General features: G+C 49.4%; 1 protein-coding gene across 2 annotated transcripts in view; it reads right to left on the reverse strand.

The window, feature by feature from the left end:
- LOC122389745 (sodium bicarbonate transporter-like protein 11) overlaps positions 1-16104 on the reverse strand; it is a 91739-nt gene that overhangs the window by 30576 nt on the left and 45059 nt on the right. For both annotated transcript variants that reach the window (XM_043382077.1, XM_043382072.1), the window contains exon 4: positions 8816-8939. In XM_043382077.1, the coding sequence (XP_043238012.1) occupies positions 8816-8939 (124 nt within the window). The remainder of the gene's footprint in view (positions 1-8815; positions 8940-16104) is intronic.

Below are 16104 nucleotides of genomic sequence, written 5' to 3' on the forward strand. Positions count from 1 at the left end.
TCTTCTGACAAATTACGTTATGAATTAGGATGGGACAAACTAAAAACCAGACGACAATTTCACCGACTACTACTTTACCACAAACTATCAACACCCGGACGTCAAAATTTACCCTCTTATGTCACCTCTCTTCTACCAAATTCACGACATCAAGCCACACAAAGGACGCTAAGGAACGCCGCCCACCATTCCCAGCCACATGTACGCACAACCAAACACCAACGCACATTTATAACACTCACAGGAAAACAATGGAATCAACTACCAAACTCAATTAAGCATCTTCCCTACAAAGACTTCAGAAATGAGATCAAAGAGCTCATGTGCATGAACAAACCTCCTCTTTACTACTCATACGGCACCACGACACTTAACACAATGCATACAAGAATACGACTTAATATGACGATACTAAACGAACATAAGTACAAAATACAAAAGACAGATAATCCTAAATGTTCATGTGGCAATTCCCAAGAAAACGTAACACACTTTATATTTTCATGTCCAAACTACGACCAACAAAGAGACATACTCTACAACAACCTGCGTCGCATCCTTAACTTTGACCTTAAACAAAAACCCAAATCATACCAACTTGAAGTCCTCCTGCACGGCCGCGGACTCGGTGGCGGGGGCGGTCGGCTGGTGGCTTGGCACTTCCAAAATTTTTTGCAAGAGTCAGGTAGATTTACCGGTGGATACTAAATTACCTATTCTGTTCGCTGAGCCGGGTGGGCCCGCGCCCGTCGCTGGGCACGCGTGGGGGCGGCTGGCTGCGCGAGACAATCCGAGACACGGCGGCGGCGGTAGTGGTAGTGATACTGGAGATAGTGAAGAGGTCGAGATTTGGCGCCTCGAGATAAGCCCATGGCTTTTGCGCCAACTCTCCGTGATACGTACTCGATGTACCTCATGTACTATGCCAATAAACTTCGTGTGTGTGTGTGTGTGTGTGTGTATATTGATAGCTCTCTGCTCTTTTTTTCCTGTTTATATATGTGCGATTTATTAAAGATTTTTAACCATTGCGTTTCGATAAATGACCTTAATTATAATGACCTACAAGTGCGTAGTCTCAATGTCTTGAATTTTGTAAAAAGTGTAGGTACCTATATGCCATCCTTGTAAGGCTGCTGTTTTCTGACGATTGACACTTAATTCCCCGTTGCGCATGAATTGCCATTTCATGACAATTTCGGCTAATGCTGCGCACAAAAAAAAACCATTGTCATAGTAAATCACATCATGTTTTAACAGGCTACACAAAAAAGTTAAAATGAACATTTGTCAACCGACGAAACCTTTCATATACCTTTCATACGTACTCACCCTTCATTTGATAGTCATATTTTACAAATCATAATCATATTTGTAGAATAATGTTCCGCCGATGTTTCTATTTCCATACACGTGTGACCGACTCGGTCATGGCGGCTCGGAGCGAATGTTGCTGAACAGTTGAAGGGTATCGAGGCACGCGAAGGGTCTTCCCTCTGCGGCATCGCCACCCGACCTGTCTGTCCTGGTTTCAGACGCTACAGTCGTTGGGTTTTATGCCGTTTTAAGGCGTCTCGATGCGGAATGATGACACGTTAGACAACATGGTTTTGGTCACTCGTAACGTCTTTTCCCATTTCGCTGTCTAACGTCCGCTGCTTTTTCCGCGAAGCACTATAGCTCCATTAGGAGCGAAACGGCGACAGGAGTCGTGACCAACGTAAAAATGTAAAAACAATCGAAAGGTATGACGAAGAAGACTTGTTAACTTGTTTGATGTTACATACTTCCGCTTAACCCATTTCGAATTTCCTAAGTAAGTTGCAACCGGAATACACGACATAATCAATAACGCTCTCTTTATGCTGCCTCGCGTTACTTACGTTCAGAAACTTTATAAGATTTTGCCTTTTTGAGTTGGTCTCACGCAAACGGGGCTGCTCGCATCATCCTCGCTCAAAACTTGCATCAGTAGCCAGTAACCATTGGGGCATTCCACGTCAAATCGAACAAAAATCGGCTGTTTTGCACCTTACCATCAGCGATTTCATTATAAATTTGTGAGCGAGTTCCTGTGTCGCCCCGGACATTACAATGATGTTTTTTGCACATTCTGACCACAGGTCTTCTAAATATAGGGCATCACATTTTTACAAAATTTTGCATCTTTATATTTTTGAACGACCATAACTTTGGTTGTACTTGTTTGATTTGAATGAAAGAAACCTTACTGTTTAGGTAATTTCTTAAGCATTTGTTTAGAATTGCGCATACTTAAATATATGACCTTGAAATTTGCTTAACTCTGTTCTTAAGCACAAAAATTGAAATAGCAAAAAACACGCCACCTTCGATTTGGCTCATTTTCATATATTCTATTGCCTAACTTATTCTTAACAACCTGTGAAAAAATTAGAGTGGGCCATTCATAAGTTTTGAAGAAAATGGCACATATGCAAACGTATGTTAGCACGCGCAGTGGAGGGGGAAGAACGAATTTCGCCCCACCCCTCCTGTTTTTCGCCAATATCTCATAATATTAATGCGAAATTAATTATGGCTACCTGTCCAGAATTGAATTGCACATCTCATCGTGCAAGCAATAAGAAAATCGGTTCACAACTGTTCTAGTAATAGCGGTGTAAAGTGAATATCCTGTCGCCGCGGCGACGCGGCGACTCGGCAGCCGGCGCCGACCGCTACGCGCCGCCTGAATTGTAGACTGTGCCGGGACGGAACGGAACGGTTCCGTCTTTACATCGCGCTCCTTACCGCTGATTACGTTCGATTCGCGTCAAATTTTGTGAGAAGACTAAGAAATGTACAGACAATCTTATGGTGAATTTTTTTTTTTAAATCTGTTGGTAAACATTTGAAATATGAACGTGTAAACACAAAATTGTGATTGCTGCGTTTGCCGCGTCGGCCGATCCCGCCTCAGCCGGCGACATCTTACTCTTAGCAGGCCTCTAACTGCCATATTTATTATTGGATTAACTAGAAATTCACCATACATACTCAAAAATGTATGTTCTTTCGTATAGGGAAGTTAAAAAGACGTGAAGATATCGTTGTGTGATAATGCTTTCGTTTAATTTACTTCATGATGCATTTCCACACGGCTCAAAATTCACCGCAAAATGCCGTTTGCCTGAGACACTTTTACTATGGAACGTGAATGCTTGACTACGATGACTATGCATTTCCATTCTCGCAGAGTTTGGGATATCACTAATCAGCAATCATTCATTTCCGAAAGTGTACACAAGCAAGCATGTCTTGACTCTGTCTTTCAAGGTCACGCGCGGTTGCGTGATGTTGATGCATGAAAACGGCGTTTGCCGCGAAAGTTATGAATGGCCCACTCCAATTTTTTCACAGATGGTTAGGAACATTGTGACGGACATAATATGTAAAAATTACCCAAATCGAAGGTGGCGTGTTTTTTGCTATTTAAATTTTTATGTTTTAGTTCCAGGTCAAATGCATTTCAAGGTCACTTCAATTTAATCTTATAATTAAAAATCAAAGCCTTATCAATTGCCTACAAGACCCTGTTAATATCATTTTGATACCAGAGAAGGAACCAGAGTTATAGACATTTAAAAAATTGATGTGTGGCATTTTTGGCTATATTCGATGACCTATATCTCAGCGATACGTTATCAAATTTCGAAAATATTATACGTAACTCAGTTTTGAACCATGCCCAGTCTGCCTACAAATGTTCAGAAAAATCGAAGGGGATGACGGATTTCGGTGTTTGATTTGACGTGGAATGCCCCCATTGTATGCCCGGCACCGGATGCTCTCATTGCCTGCTGACGAGTGCGCTCGGTATACCGACCTCGGCTGACACACTGCCCCCACTGCACGTGCGGCGCGCTCAGACTGGGTCAGGGTCCCAGCGCTGCGCTCTGGCAGCCGGGTGGGACCTCGCGGCGTCGTGGGGCTGCCGCCGCGGCGCGGATTCTTTCAGAGCTCCCCAATCAATACCGTGAGGTCCCGGCCGGCCGGTCCGGCGCGCCGCCGGCCGTCTTCCGAGTGCCCCCGCAGAGGCCGCGCTCGGCCGGATCCCACCCACTGTAGAGATGGGCAGCAACGCGTCCGGTGGCCCAGCCTGTCGGCGAGACACCACGCGCTGGGGAGGGACATCACACACACTGGACCACGTGTCACTGAGGGCAGCCGGCCCCCACAGTTTCCGGTCAGTCTGAAACGACTCAAAGGGGGCTGATTGTCGCATGGCCGTGCCGTCGCACGCGGCGCCTGGGCGGCCCCCGGGGGCGGGGGCGGGGATGGGGGCGGGGGGCGGTGACGGGCAGTCATCCGGCGCCGGCGGACACGACCCGCTCACCCCGTGACCTTTGCTCAAGCTGTTGACGGTGGCAGATTGGCGCCGCCCGCGGCAATGAGGCTGCTCCGACCAGACCGCGGAGAACCGAGGGCGACGCCGAGACGGAAAGACCCTGATATGACCTCGGGTCGCATGACCGTTGACCATGAACTCGGGGGGTCGCATGACGGGAAATTTTTCATGGAAGAGAAAATCGATATGGACGTTGTTAGGACTGGAATTGAATACACACCCAGCTGAGGTTAAATTGCTTGCATTTGTTTTAACCCTCGCCCGTATAGGGGGGGGGGGGGGGGGGTCGAACGGACCCCCCCCCCATGGTTTTTCGCGAATAACTCGCGTAAAAAGCGGCCGATCGTGACGAAACTTTCAGTACCCTCGCGTTCATCAATTTTACACCTACCCTGAAAATTTCATGACCCTGACCCAAATGACCTTTGACCTGTGACCTACTTTTCGAGACCATGTTTTGCCGGAATCGCGATTCGGCGTATGTCGGCTCGCATTAGCCGCGCGTTTGCAGTCTTTTCGTGGTTTCAAGCGTTCAAACATGTGATATGATGTTGCCCCCATGCATTAGGGTGGGTGTCAAGGTCACCTGAAGGTCAGGTCAGGTCATTGACCTTTGATGACCTCGGTTCACGTTTTCGAGTTTTACATGTTTCTAGGCCAGTTTTTAGAGCTGAATTCGAATTTAGCAACCATATGAACATTTACGAAGTAGTTTTGGTGCCTTCGTAACATGTTACGAAGCTGTCAGAGGCGGTTGCCACCTACTACGAACACCCTTACTGGTTGACCTGACCTGACCTGACCCGACCCGGCCTAAATGCATGAAGACATCATCTGTGATCAAAACTAACATGATATTCGTGATCAGCACCCCGAAAAACCCCATAGCAGCCACACTTTACGACGTTCTAACAGGTCCCGATTTTCCCGACTTTTGGGTCATTGACCTGACCTGCAAGGTCAACCAATGACCTAGGACCTGAAAATTGGGTATCATCGGCTTCCTCTCGTCACGGGCAACACGCTCGTTTTTTCCGCGAAGCTCTAGCTCGATCAGGGGCGAAACGGCAAGGGGGGGGTCCAACGGACCCCCCCCCCCCCCCCTTATACGTTCGCGGCTGGAAAAACACCAATACGGGCGAGGGTTAAAATAATTAACTGAGTTAAGCACATGTGTAGGTGGGGGATGGGTAATCACCGCGTTAATCTAAATTTACACTATAGGATCCCAGGCTGGACTATGATTGAAAGCGAAGTAAAATTTGATTTTAACATTTCTTAACAAGCACAAGGATTTCAAACTCTATTTGTTTTACTTGTAGCCCAATATTTGTTGCCTTAGCTTCACTATACTATATTTGCATAAGCATGGTTAGAACATAATTGAATGTGTACGCTTTAATTATATTTCCTTTTAATATAAGTGTTTGGCATCAGCCCATTCCTTTGTAAGTGTTCCTCTGCCCCTCGGCCGCTGCGCGCCGACATCCTTTTCTAGCGAACTCGTCTACTTTCCTCACCCATTTGATGTCGCCTGCCCATTCATTTGACATCGCTTACTTTAATCCCCGCACCGGTGACACCCACCTCATTATTCTGAGCACGCTTGTGTTAATGAGTTGATGGTGTGTGAGAAGAGCTGCGGCCGTCACCGCGCGTCGGACTGTGATGAAAGCAATGGTCGCGCGATGGTCTGTGACGGAGCCCCGGCCGCGCTGGTCTGTGATTAAAGCTGCACTGGTCTGGAGCCGCGATCGTCATCGTGTGATGGTCTGTGATGAAGACCATGGTCGTCATCCCTCGCCTCATCAGCGCGTCGCGGTCGGTCAGGAGCGGAGCCCCCGGTTAACTCTTCGGCACGCCGGCACGTTCGACCCATTCGGGTGGCGATCGAGCCGAGCGGCGGCGAGCACAGACGGTAATCGGCGGCGCCCGAGCTGGCAGCGGCGGCGGCACCAACAAAAAACACTTCGCCGACTCTTCGACCTGAATCGGCCGCGATCGTCGGCTTTGGCGCCGATCGGCCGGCCCGTGACGACAGCTCGGCCCTGGGGTCAACACGTCGGAGCCGTCGGATGGCTATTGGCTGATGTCGCGAAAGGCCAACGGCGGGGAACAGCAATCGGCGAAGATGTTGGAGGAGAGTGAGATGGGGATGCTGAGTGGGTGCTAGAGGTGTGAAATGAAGAGACCAGGGATATGTGGGCAATGCGCATTGGCCATTCTAAGTGCTAATGGGCACCAAAGGCCAAGCACCGTATGATGAACGAACATCTATTTTATAAGACCGCGATGTATCAAATTGGCATTGTCGTCTACACATAGAATTATCTGCACCTGGCGTGACCAGTAATGCAGTTATTTCCAGACCGTTAATGTCAGTACTGAGGCCGGTGACGGGCCTCAGTTACCATTGATTTATCCGTCGGCACGGCGCCGGTGACGGAGCCTACCTCACGGCCCATTGCTGTCAGGCCTGAGGGGCACGTTTACAGCCGCCGGAACCGCCGACAGAGCCGCCACGCTCCGTCGGCCGGCGAGCGACGCTAATGTACCGCACCTTGGTGAGGTCCTACGGCCGCCGACGGGCGATGTTGCCAGCCGCGTTGACGCCCCACCGCCATTGTCGGAGGGCAATGGGACGGCATCACTGGGCGACACCCTATCGCCACGCCCCACGGACGGTTGAGGGACGCCGGTATTCAACATGTCTTCTACTGATGGAGCTTCTTGACCCCCGAAGTTAGCTTCGCGTCGAGCTTCGTATAATCATTTTTTTTCATTATGGAATACATGCAAATGTCCCACTTCAGCTTTCGTGTTGGTCACACCAAACGATTCAAGCGAATTAAACGTAATTTTGTAGTTGGAAGTCTGATCGATTGATTTATGCAAAAAAAGTAATTTGCACTCACCTAAGCGAATGTATATTAAGTAAAGCATGCAACAGGTTTCCATCTATCTTTCCATCTCTGCAGTGTTTTTATTTACATGTTGCTCGTGCTGTCGACAAAGCCATCAAACGTGACTCCGCTGTAACAAATTACCGTCACCATGGAACGGACTTTCTGGCACATCGGCCTCGAGTATTTTCAGCCTGCCTTCTAAACTGGGCCTCTCATTCCACGCTTGGAAAGCTTTGTCAAGCTGCCCGCGTAAAATACTGTGCCGTTTATCACATTAGCAGTCTCATAACTTGCCCCTTTCAGAATAACCGGGTGGCGGGATTTTCGCATAATAGGCGAGGCCAGACGTGGCGGCCGCCCCCGCCTCCAGTAGCCTTGCCGCCGCTCTCATCCCCATGCTGCCGGCCGTGACAGCCTCCCGTTCTGCCTGTGCCGTTTGTGCCACTCCGTGCCTCCGTCCATGCCTCAGTGGGACAGTCACCCCGCCTCCCATGGCGCCCCTACCTCCCGCGGCCTCCTGTGCCTCCCCCTCCCTCCGCGAGGAGGCGGGACCGCCCGCTAGCCCATGGTCGCCCTCGCCTCCCGTGCTGCCGCCCACGACAGCCCCAGCACTACCGTTGCTGCTGGTGCCGTCTGTCTCCCGGGCCGCGCCCGTGTCGTTGAGTCCCGGGCCCCTGCATCTCTCGCGCGAGGAGGCGGGACCACCCGTTAGACCGTGGCCACCCCGCCTCCCATGTCTCTATGACCGTCGCCCCCGTCGCCCGTGCCGCGGAGGCCGCCGCCCCCGCAGCGCGGTCCACCCACCCGGGTCGGTGACGTGCCGCGGCGCGGTCATGTGTCATCTGCCGCGGCCGTCGGCGGCAGCTCCGGCCCCGGGGAGGGGCTGACGGTGCCAATTCCGGCGGTCATCCCACGACGCCGACCAGCGAGAGTGGCGCCGATTTGAACGAGGCCATCCGTTAGCCGGTCCGCCCCCCGACCGCCACCCATCTTCTTGCAATCGGCGGCCGGCCGGCCCCGGTGACACAGAATAACCTGCCGCGCTGCCATCAATCCCAGATCGAACCGGCCCAGCGGTCATACCAACTGACAGCCTCCTGCTGCCATCATTCCAAAGAGACGGCGACCTTCGACTATTTGATTGCATAGTGCATGTGCTCTGGTCACCGCTTGACGTTTCAACATTCTGTCACGTAGGGATTGATGACACTGACTGTCGACTAGAATGCTGTCACTCAGCCCAGGGAAGTATCGATAACAAATGTTATCTTGTAAACCATGGTATACCGTTGTCTGCCTAACGATATCTAAGTTACGTTGCCATGTTAGCTGAACAGTGCTGAACCAGACAACCCCTCATCTCCATCCCCGGGCTGGACCATCGAGCTCCACAGCCCCCAGCTTTACCGCTCGTCCAGGGACCAACTTCAGGACGACCGACCTCCAGCCGGATCTAATAGCCCCGAAGCGACCGGGGCCTCCCCCGGCATGGCAGCGAGCGAGCGCTGGCCCCGCCGAGCGCCGCGTCGGCCACACCCACCTCTTTGCTCGGGACGAGTACGAGCACGAACAGCCTGACTTGTTTGGCAGTTCGGCCGAAGTTAGCCGGGTGCTTGAGCCGAGCCACCGCCATGTGCCGCTTCTGAAGAGTCGGCAGCGTACACCTGAGGGAGAGCAGAGCAGTTGGTGTTACAGAACACACGTAGTTAAACGCTGAACTCCGTGTACGAAAGGCTGGCACGTTTGGTATCACTCGGGACTAGTGGTGTCAATCGGTTACCAAAATTTCGGTATACCAATACCGAACCGATACCGATTCGGTATTCGGTATTTTATACCAAAAGCATTTGGTATTTTGTCGGTATTATGAAAGTCAACTATACTGTCATAAAAAATTTAAACATTTTTTACAAACCTTCTGAACTCAAATTTGATTTGCTAAATGACATTGGATGAAGAAAAAGGACAATCATGACACATTTCTCCCAAATGCATGATGTCATAACAAATGGGCAAACACGTTAACTGCAACATCAAACACATCAGTCTACCAATGTTAAAGGGCAACTTATCAGTGCCAGCAAATTCCAATACCATGAGGATAATTATCTTACAAAAAAGATAATGTGCAAGACATGTATACATTAAATATTACATACATTACATTAAACATGTATCAATGTTTAACTCACTGTATACTGGAAAACATACTCTAACTACCTTACTCAAAATTTCCAAAGCATTCATTGGTAACAAATTTGACTTTGTTTTGAGAAGTCTGTGATTGATCTTGACCTTGTATTGTATTGTATTGTATTTACGTCATAGACTCATCCCTTCATGAGATCGGAATCACAGGGCTATTCTCGAGTCAGAGTCAACACACGCTAAGAAATGCAATGATGAGGATAAAAAGTGAACACACATAAACCACACTACACTCACGATGCATAAGCTAAAAGCGGTTACAGCGACGTGTCAGCTCATGTCACCGAAGATAAGAGTTCTAAGACCTTGCTGGTAAACATCGAGGTGGACATGTCCCAGAACTCGCGTGGTAGGGCGTTATAGCCTGCGGCAGCGCGGTACACGAATTGCCGCTTCCCCGCAGCCGAGCCGTGTATGCGGGGAAGACTAAGCAGGTGGTCCTGCCTGGTGCTGCGACTACGGTCTGGGCTAGAGGTCTGCACCGGCCGGCTGCAGCCGCGGCTGGCTGCAGCCCCACGGCTGTGGGCCGGGGCGGCTGCAAATATCTCCAAGAACACGGCTACGGCTGTGGCCACGGCTGTGAGATTTCAAGCTCAATCTTAAGTACTCAAATATAAAATTTTAAATCCTTAATCTTACATTCTGATAAGCAGTCTAGCTTGTAAAAATCATGCAAAGGATGCCCAGCAACATTGAAAGTGGTGAAGCCTTTGAAAACCTGTAATAGTTTTACCATTTGCTGTAGGGGAGTTTGCTTTCTGGTACAGAATACTAATTATAGGTACCAATTGTTCCTTCATCATTAAGAGCTTGACAGTTTCAGAAAATGCAACATGTTGCATTGTCACATTCCTCTCAAATCAATCTCACCTGGTCATTAGGAGAGCACCTTACAGCTATTGAAGACGAGCGTTCAATAATTCTTTCAGGTAATAGAAAAAGAAATCACGCCTAGATGAAGGCAGGTAAAGGCTTCATAAAATATTATCTAAAATAACTCTCAGATGTATTTCTGGATTTTCGGCAAGTCCAATTACATAATATAAAACTGGCGCTTTATGTTCTAACTGGTGTGTGTGTGACCGCTAACAGAAAATGCTCATGAACGAAGCCAATGGAATTAGAATATAAGTGAGCATGAACCTTACTTACTTCACATGATGGTGAAAACCCTGAACACGTAATTCACATGACGGTGAAAACCCTGAACACAATATTTATTACGCGAGCCGTTGACTTTACTAATAAAATGACGTCTTCTTCTGAAAATGTAAAAATTTGATGTTCAGTCTTTGTTTGAGAGCAAGTTTTTCAATTGTATAGCATAATTATTTATAAATAATAATTTTTATGGCTGTTTTTAGTGACACAAAACAATTTTTCGCCACTTTTTGCTATTGACGTCATTAAAAACTCAAGTAAAATTTTTGATTGAAAGAAGCAATTGTGGCTCGCACGTCCTTAGGGATTTGAGCGAAGATCATTATTTGGAAAAATCAAAATATATGAACGTTTTCCTTTCTTGGATGCTCACTAGTGTTTTGATGATGCCTTGCATATCAAATTAGTTTGAGACTTGCTCAGAAGGCTGCTTCAAGCCTGGCATATCACACCCCAGAAAATATGCAAGGTAAGAAAGAAGCAAGAGTTTTGACAAGACAATCACTGTTTGACAGTCCATCAACTTCAGTTACATTTTCCATACCTAACATTGATAATGAAAAGCATCAGGGTCTGTTGTTCTGTCCCACAACCATGCTTCAGGATTTGGCATTATATATCTACACTGCTAGTGCTTCTATTCTGGTTCGTTGTTTGTTTTCTGTTGATGTAGGTAGTAGGTACCACCTACCTACCCATCTTTCTTAACCCCTTGCAGGGACTTGTGTAGGCATGCGATGCGCATCAGGCTTCAGGCCTTCGGCCTAAAGCCAGATACACAACCACTTAACCTATGATGCTTCATGAGCTTGAGAATCTACAGCCCATTGCAATGTGCTTTTGGCTATAGGTATATTTCAACTAAAAACAACTTATTATATACTATTTGGTTGCATTTCATTGAAAGTATCCACGGCCGGCTGACGGCTGGCTGCCCACAGTTTGCCACGGCTGTGGGCGGCTGTGGCTGTGGAGCCACGGCTGTGGGGCGGCTAGGCTGTGGAAAATTGCAGCCGTGCAGAACTCTAGTCTGGGCGCTCGGCATTAGTGGCAAATAGTGCAGCTAGTGACTCGGGCTGACCTGTTCGTCTAGCTTTGTGCAGGATGTTTAGGGTTTGGGCTTGAACCATAGTGGAGGGGTCCGGCCACCCGAGGGAGGCACGGACAGAGGAGATGTGGTCGAATTTCTTTTTGCCGGAGATGATGCGGGCCGCAAAATTTAGAATTTTGTTGATGGTGGCGAGGTTCTTGGCAGACCCGTTGCCATAGACGGAGAGGCAGTAGCGGACGTGGGAAAGGACGAGGGCAGACACAAGGATTGGGAGAGTACCGGATGGTAGGTAGTGGCGGATGTGGGAGAGACCGATAAGGATGCCGAAGCACTTCTGTGATAGTTGCGATACGTGCGAGTCCCAAGTGAGATGGCGATCAAAAGTGACACCGAGATTTTTTGCTTCAGTGCAAGGTGATAGCACGGCTTTCCGAAACTTGACCGTGAACGGTGGGAGGTCTCGCAGATTTTGACGTGAGCCGATTGGAAGTAGCTCGAATTTTGACTCGTTAAGTTTTAAACCGTTCGAATGAAAGTAATCACCAAGCGACTGGAGAGATGCCTCGAGTTTTAAGATAAGGTCAGGTAGCTCGGACTTGTGTCCAGAGACTAAAACCTGGGTGTCATCGGCGTACTGAATGATAAAAGAGTCGCCAGCGTACAAGCTAAGATCGTTAACGACGATGCTGAACAAGAGAGGACCCAACGATGACCCCTGGAAGACGCCCTGGCTAATGTTGAGCGGAGGGGAGCTCTGTGAGGCAGAGATGGCTACGCTTTGCGTGTGACCGTCAAGATAATTTCGAAACCAGGCAGTGTCAATGCCGTGCAGCTCGAGCTTGTCAAGCAATTTAGAATGGGAAATCACGTCAAAAGCTTTAGACAGATCAAGTAAACAGAGCAGAGAGATGTGGCCTTGATCCATGCCAGCAAGTGCTCGGTCAGAGATTTGGAGAAGGGCTGATTCGGTACAGTGATGTGGACGGAAGCCGTGTTGGGTAGGGGAGAGGAGAGAGTTGGAGGATAGGTAGTGTTGAAGCTGTCGCTGTACGACCTTCTCCACTACCTTCGAGATGACAGGGAGGATGGAAATAGGACGGTAGTTTGCAGGATTGTTGGGATCACCGGACTTCAGGATGGGGTGGATTTGGGCATGTTTCCAGGATGCGGGGATGTCATTCATGGATAGGCAGGAGTTCACAACATGCAAGAGAACAGGTCCGATCACACTAAAAGACATCTTAAAAACGCGAATGCAAAGCCCGTCAGAGCCACGAGCAGATGAGTTTCGCATGCTAAAAACAACGTTCTTTAAAAATTCGAGACTGACGGGTTGCACGGTAAAACCGCACGAACCGACTCGCTGTAGCCGCACAGGCACTTGCCGAGACGATTCGTGCACACCGGAGTTCAAATCGGAAACAATGTTTGCGCCTACATCGACAAAAAACTGATTCAGTGTGTCACCACTGACGCGGGGAAAAGTGACATGCGAATCTCGCTTGCCACTCACGACACGCCGCAAGTTACGCCACACCGAAGCCGGACCGTCCGCTGCGATTCGCCCCTCAATATCGCTCCGACTGTCCGCCCGCACAGCTGCACGCACCGCTCGGTTAGCGGCCCGGTACTCGTCAGAGCCGTGCCCGCGGCTAGAGAGCGCGGCGGCTCTGCGAGCCATCAGGTCGCGCGTGGCGGCAGACAGGGGAGGGGCAGAGGGGTTGCGGATTTTAACCGAGCGAACGGGGGCATGACGGTCGAGCACACCGCGCACGGCGTCAACAAGATAATCCCACTTGTCGGATACGGTGTCTGATAAGTAGACCTGGCTCCAGTCACAACACGACAGGTCAAGGTGATAATCAGCGATGTCAATGTTACGGAACATACGAGCCTTGGTGACAGTAGGCTTACGTCTAAATCGTGGGATGTCACAGATCATGCGAATGAAACGATGAGGACTAAAATGACAAAACCTAGTACCTGATTTAAGAACGAAACTACGGTTGACAATAAAAACATCCAGAAGGGAGCCGGTGGAGTAAGTGGGAGTCGAGATGGTCTGCGTGAGCGAGTATCTGTTCAGAAAGGCGGTTAACCTCTCGCAGCCAGCATGTGAACTGGGATCAGCTAGCATACAACAGTTTAGATCACCGCCAATGATGACTGGCCGGCCGGGGTAACGGAGCGTGACGTGCTGGTACTGTGCGTCCAGTTCGGAGAAGTCGGCGTCAAGCGCGGCCGCGGTACGCCGCGGTGCTCGGTACACGGCGCCAACCACGACCTCTTGACGGCCCCACCGGTGCAGCTGCCACAGTGACTCAAGCTTAGAGTCGTCACTGCGCGGGGCTGGAACGTCAATCTTCTTGGTCTCCATACCGGCTCGGCTCAGCACCGCCACACCGCCGTAACCCTTGGGAGTAAACTTGCGGTCACTACGTTTAAAGTCATAACCAGGGAAAGCAAGTAGGCGACTGGGAATGCTGGGCTTGAGCCATGACTCACTGATGAGAACAATGTCGTATTTAAACCGGTCAAGTTCATGAGAAAGTTCGACGGTCTTGGGTTTAAGAGACTGTATGTTGATGGCACAGATCTTGAACATGCCACCGCTGGAGTCGCGGCGCCAGGCTCCACCCCCGCGCGAGCCCCGCTGACGGTGACGGGCACGCCGGCCGCGGTGAACCCCCCGCGCCCGGGCCGGGCGGGAGCCGGCCGGTACGGTGGAGGCGGCGGCCACCAGACCGGCCGGAGCCGCCAGCTGAGCGCCCTCCGTCAGGTCAGCCGCAGCGGCACGGTCGGGTCCCGAGGCGGTATGAGGCTCGGGCGCCATCCGCCCGAGGTCGGCCGGCGACACTGGCCCACCGCGCCGGGGCCGAGCGGGGCGGCGAGAGAGAACAGCGCGGGTGGTCCGCGCATCCTCTGCACAGGCAGGTGGTCGGCGCTGTGAGAGGGTAGTGGTCGGTGTCCTGCGTGATGTCCACGGTGATGGTGAAGGTGTTGCCGCGATGCACAGGATACGTACAACCGTGAGCAACACCAGATAGCGGGCAAGGTCTCGGTGCATGCCGCAGATGGACGTCGTCACGGCCAGGTAATTGAGACTCCGTCTGGTAGGAGAGTCTCACAGCTCAATGTTGGGGTAGCTATCGACACTGTTGTAGTTGTCGGAGACGCATTAGAACTGCACTCAATGATCGCACTTCAGGCATCACCACGGTCACACTCACAGGCACTCCCAATCACACGGATGTTGGGCAGTGGGGAGAGACGGGGCAGGAGAGCCCACTGGCGGCGCGTCCGCACGGGGCGACGCGCGCAGCCGACCTTGTCTTGCTCTCCATTTCACTGCAATGCGGTTACATTATCCAAAAGTCAAAACCCTGTTTTTATAGCACTAGCTTCACCAATATCATCTAATATTGAAGGCAGCATTCATCACTTCATCATCACCCCACAAATTCTCAACTTCGTTCAACTTCAAAAAGATCCTGTGGATAATCTATTTTCTTTACTTAGTGTTCTCTTTCCTGCTCTTCTCAACAGATAGAAATCGCTAGCAATGTAATCAAAAGCATTCCTAAAATATAATTGGGTCTTGGCTTGATTCGCAATTAGCAGTTTAAAACTGAACACATCTAAGAACTTTTGAATGTCGCAGCTGCGCCAAATTTCGATGTAGCTCAAAACTAATTTAAAATAATTGAGCAACATTGTTTTCTGGTTCATTTTTTTAGCGATAGCGGCGTACAATCTTTCTTGAATTAATTTAAAGATACCAAAATATGAACATCATATTTTTTAATTAAGTTTACATAAGCAAAAAAAAAACTTTATTTTATGCAGTTCCGTGCGTTTCGTGCCTAAATGCAAATGGCCGCCGCCTGCAAGGCTGCCATTGTGGAAGTGATGCCACGTGACACGTGTCAATGATTCCGTAAAATTATGGACATTTTACTTAGCTTTCATCGCGATATCATTACAGTGGTGTCTGCTATCTATCAGTGTGCCTCGTAAGTAATTGTTTATTAAGATTTGTTGTGTTAAACATTTATTTATGATGAAAAATTGGCTGCGTCACTATCGTCACCATCGCTTCTTGAGAGTTGAACTGTAGGTATCATGGATTTTGTTTACATTAATGGTATAGCCCAGCCCATCATTGTCATTTGGTTTCCATTTTTGGATCATGATAACATACGTAACCCTGTCTTGACTGGACTCGAATTGAATTGACTTGGGTTCAGGCATGGATGAGATTCAGGGTTCAAGTTCTTGTCCTATCACCTCATGCAGATGACTTGAATCCACATCCCAGTTAAGTAACTGACCTGAATATTTGTTAATAGTTACACAATACAATTATATGTTTTTGCCGTGAAAATAATTTAGAGATTTCCTGACTTGTT

Source organism: Amphibalanus amphitrite, unplaced genomic scaffold, assembly GCF_019059575.1.
Source record: "Amphibalanus amphitrite isolate SeventyFive unplaced genomic scaffold, NRLGWU_Aamphi_draft 000019F_arrow, whole genome shotgun sequence".
NCBI lineage: Eukaryota > Metazoa > Arthropoda > Thecostraca > Balanomorpha > Balanidae > Amphibalanus > Amphibalanus amphitrite.